We start from the raw sequence: 1841 nt of genomic DNA, 5'->3' as shown, positions 1-1841 counted from the left end.
CCAGCTAAGTCAATTTAATCTCTAGTTCATATACGTGTCAAAAATCAGAAAAGTTGCTTTGTCAGGAAGACTTAAAAGCTATTGGTTGAGTATTAATGTTCACTGTTCTTAAAGTCAAGTCACCGTTCTTGAGAAAATACCTAACTACTCATTTCATCACCATAGCAGCTCCCTGCACTGAATCATTGTGGAATCACACACTTCCGTCTTACCATGGCAGCAGAACTTGTTGGTGGTGCTCTTCTTTCTGCTTTCGTTAATGTTGCATTTGACAGGTTGGCTTCTTTTGAAGTTTTAGACTTCTTTCGTAGAAGAAAACTTGATGAGAACCTGCTCAGCAATTTGAACATCATGTTGCACTCCATCAATTCTCTCGCTGATGATGCAGAACAAAAGCAGTTCAGAGATCCACACGTCAAAGCATGGCTTTTTGCTGTCAACGAGGCTGTCTTTGATGCAGAGGATCTCTTGGATGAAATAGACTATCAACTCATCAAATGCAAAGTGGAAGCTGAATCAGCACCTCAAAACTTGACTTACAAGGTATCCAATTTCTTTGATTCTACTTTCAGTTCATTTAACAAGAAAATTAACTCCGGAATGAAAGAAGTCACAAAAAATCTAGAATATCTTGAAAAGCAAAAGGATGCTCTTGGCCTGAAAAAGTGTACTTACTCTGGGCATGGATCAGGTAGTAAAATGCCACAGAAATTGCAATCATCTTCTTTGGTGGCTGAAAGTGTTATTTATGGCAGAGATGCTGACAAAGAAATGATCTTAAATTGGCTCGGATCTGAAATCGACAATCATATCCATCCATCAATACTTTCCATCGTGGGCATGGGTGGGTTGGGTAAGACCATACTTGCCCAACATGTGTACAATGACCCAAGGATCGACGATGCAATGTTTGATATCAAACTTTGGGTCTGTGTTTCGGATGATTTTGATGTTTTGACTGTGACAAAAGCAATTCTTGAGGAAATCACAGATGAAAAGGATGACAGTAGAGACCTACAAAAGATTCACAAAAAACTGAAAGAAAAATTGTCCGGACGGAAATTTCTTCTTGTTTTGGATGATGTTTGGAACGAAAGACAAGAAGAATGGGAAGCTGTGCGAACTCCTCTTGGTTATGGGGCTCCAGGAAGTAGAATTATTGTGACAACACGTGGGGAGAAAGTTGCTTCTAATATGAGGTCTAAAGTGCATCGCTTAAAACAATTAGAAAAGGATGAATGCTGGAAAGTTTTTGTAAAGCAAGCACTAAAAGATGATGAACTTGAATTAAATGATGAGAAAAAGGAGATATTTTTTGGGTATTGAGGTGGCACAGTCCAATGATGGTATTGTTATATCTCAAAGAAAGTATGCCATGGATATTCTGGAGGAAACTGGATTGATGAGTTCAAAGTTTGTTGATACACCCATGGATCCTAATACTAAACTTCTACCAAATCAGGGGGAGCCTATATCTGATCCTGAGCAGTATAGACGATTGGTTGGGAAATTGAATTATCTTACCGTTACTCGTCCTGACATTTCCTTTGCAGTCAGTGTGGTAAGCCAATTTCTTAATTCTCCATGTGAAGATCATTGGAATGCAGTCATTCGCATCTTGAAGTATATTAAAAAATCTCCTGGAAAAGGATTGTTATATGGTTCTAATAACCATACAAGAGTTGTTTGCTATTCAGATGCTGATTGGGCAGGATCTCCTTCTGATAGAAGATCTACATCTGGGTATTGTGTCTTCATTGGTGGTAACTTGATCTCGTGGAAAAGTAAGAAACAGAGTGTTGTAGCAAGATCTAGTGCAGAAGCAGAATATAGAGCTATGG

General features: G+C 38.7%; 1 protein-coding gene across 1 annotated transcript; it reads left to right on the top strand.

Annotated features, from left to right (window-relative positions):
- Nucleotides 1-213: 213 nt before the first annotated feature.
- Nucleotides 214-1326, top strand: LOC146887355 (putative disease resistance RPP13-like protein 1). The gene has a single exon (XM_085672106.1). It carries the CDS (start codon nucleotides 214-216, stop codon nucleotides 1324-1326), a length of 1113 nt encoding a protein of 370 aa, XP_085528232.1.
- The last annotated feature ends 515 nt before the right edge of the window (nucleotides 1327-1841 follow it).

This window comes from Vigna unguiculata, chromosome 4 (genome assembly GCF_037176805.1).
Source record: "Vigna unguiculata cultivar grain cowpea cultivar isolate G323 ecotype 2 chromosome 4, ASM3717680v1, whole genome shotgun sequence".
Taxonomy (NCBI): Eukaryota; Viridiplantae; Streptophyta; class Magnoliopsida; order Fabales; family Fabaceae; genus Vigna; species Vigna unguiculata.
The sequence above is the reverse complement of the archived record's forward strand: the minus strand, read 5'-3'. Positions and strand labels throughout refer to the sequence as shown.

Excerpts from the sequence above, each read along its gene's own strand:
- LOC146887355 (XM_085672106.1), top strand. The coding sequence starts at position 214 with ATGGCAGCAGAACTTGTTGGTGGTGCTCTTCTTTCTGCTTTCGTTAAT.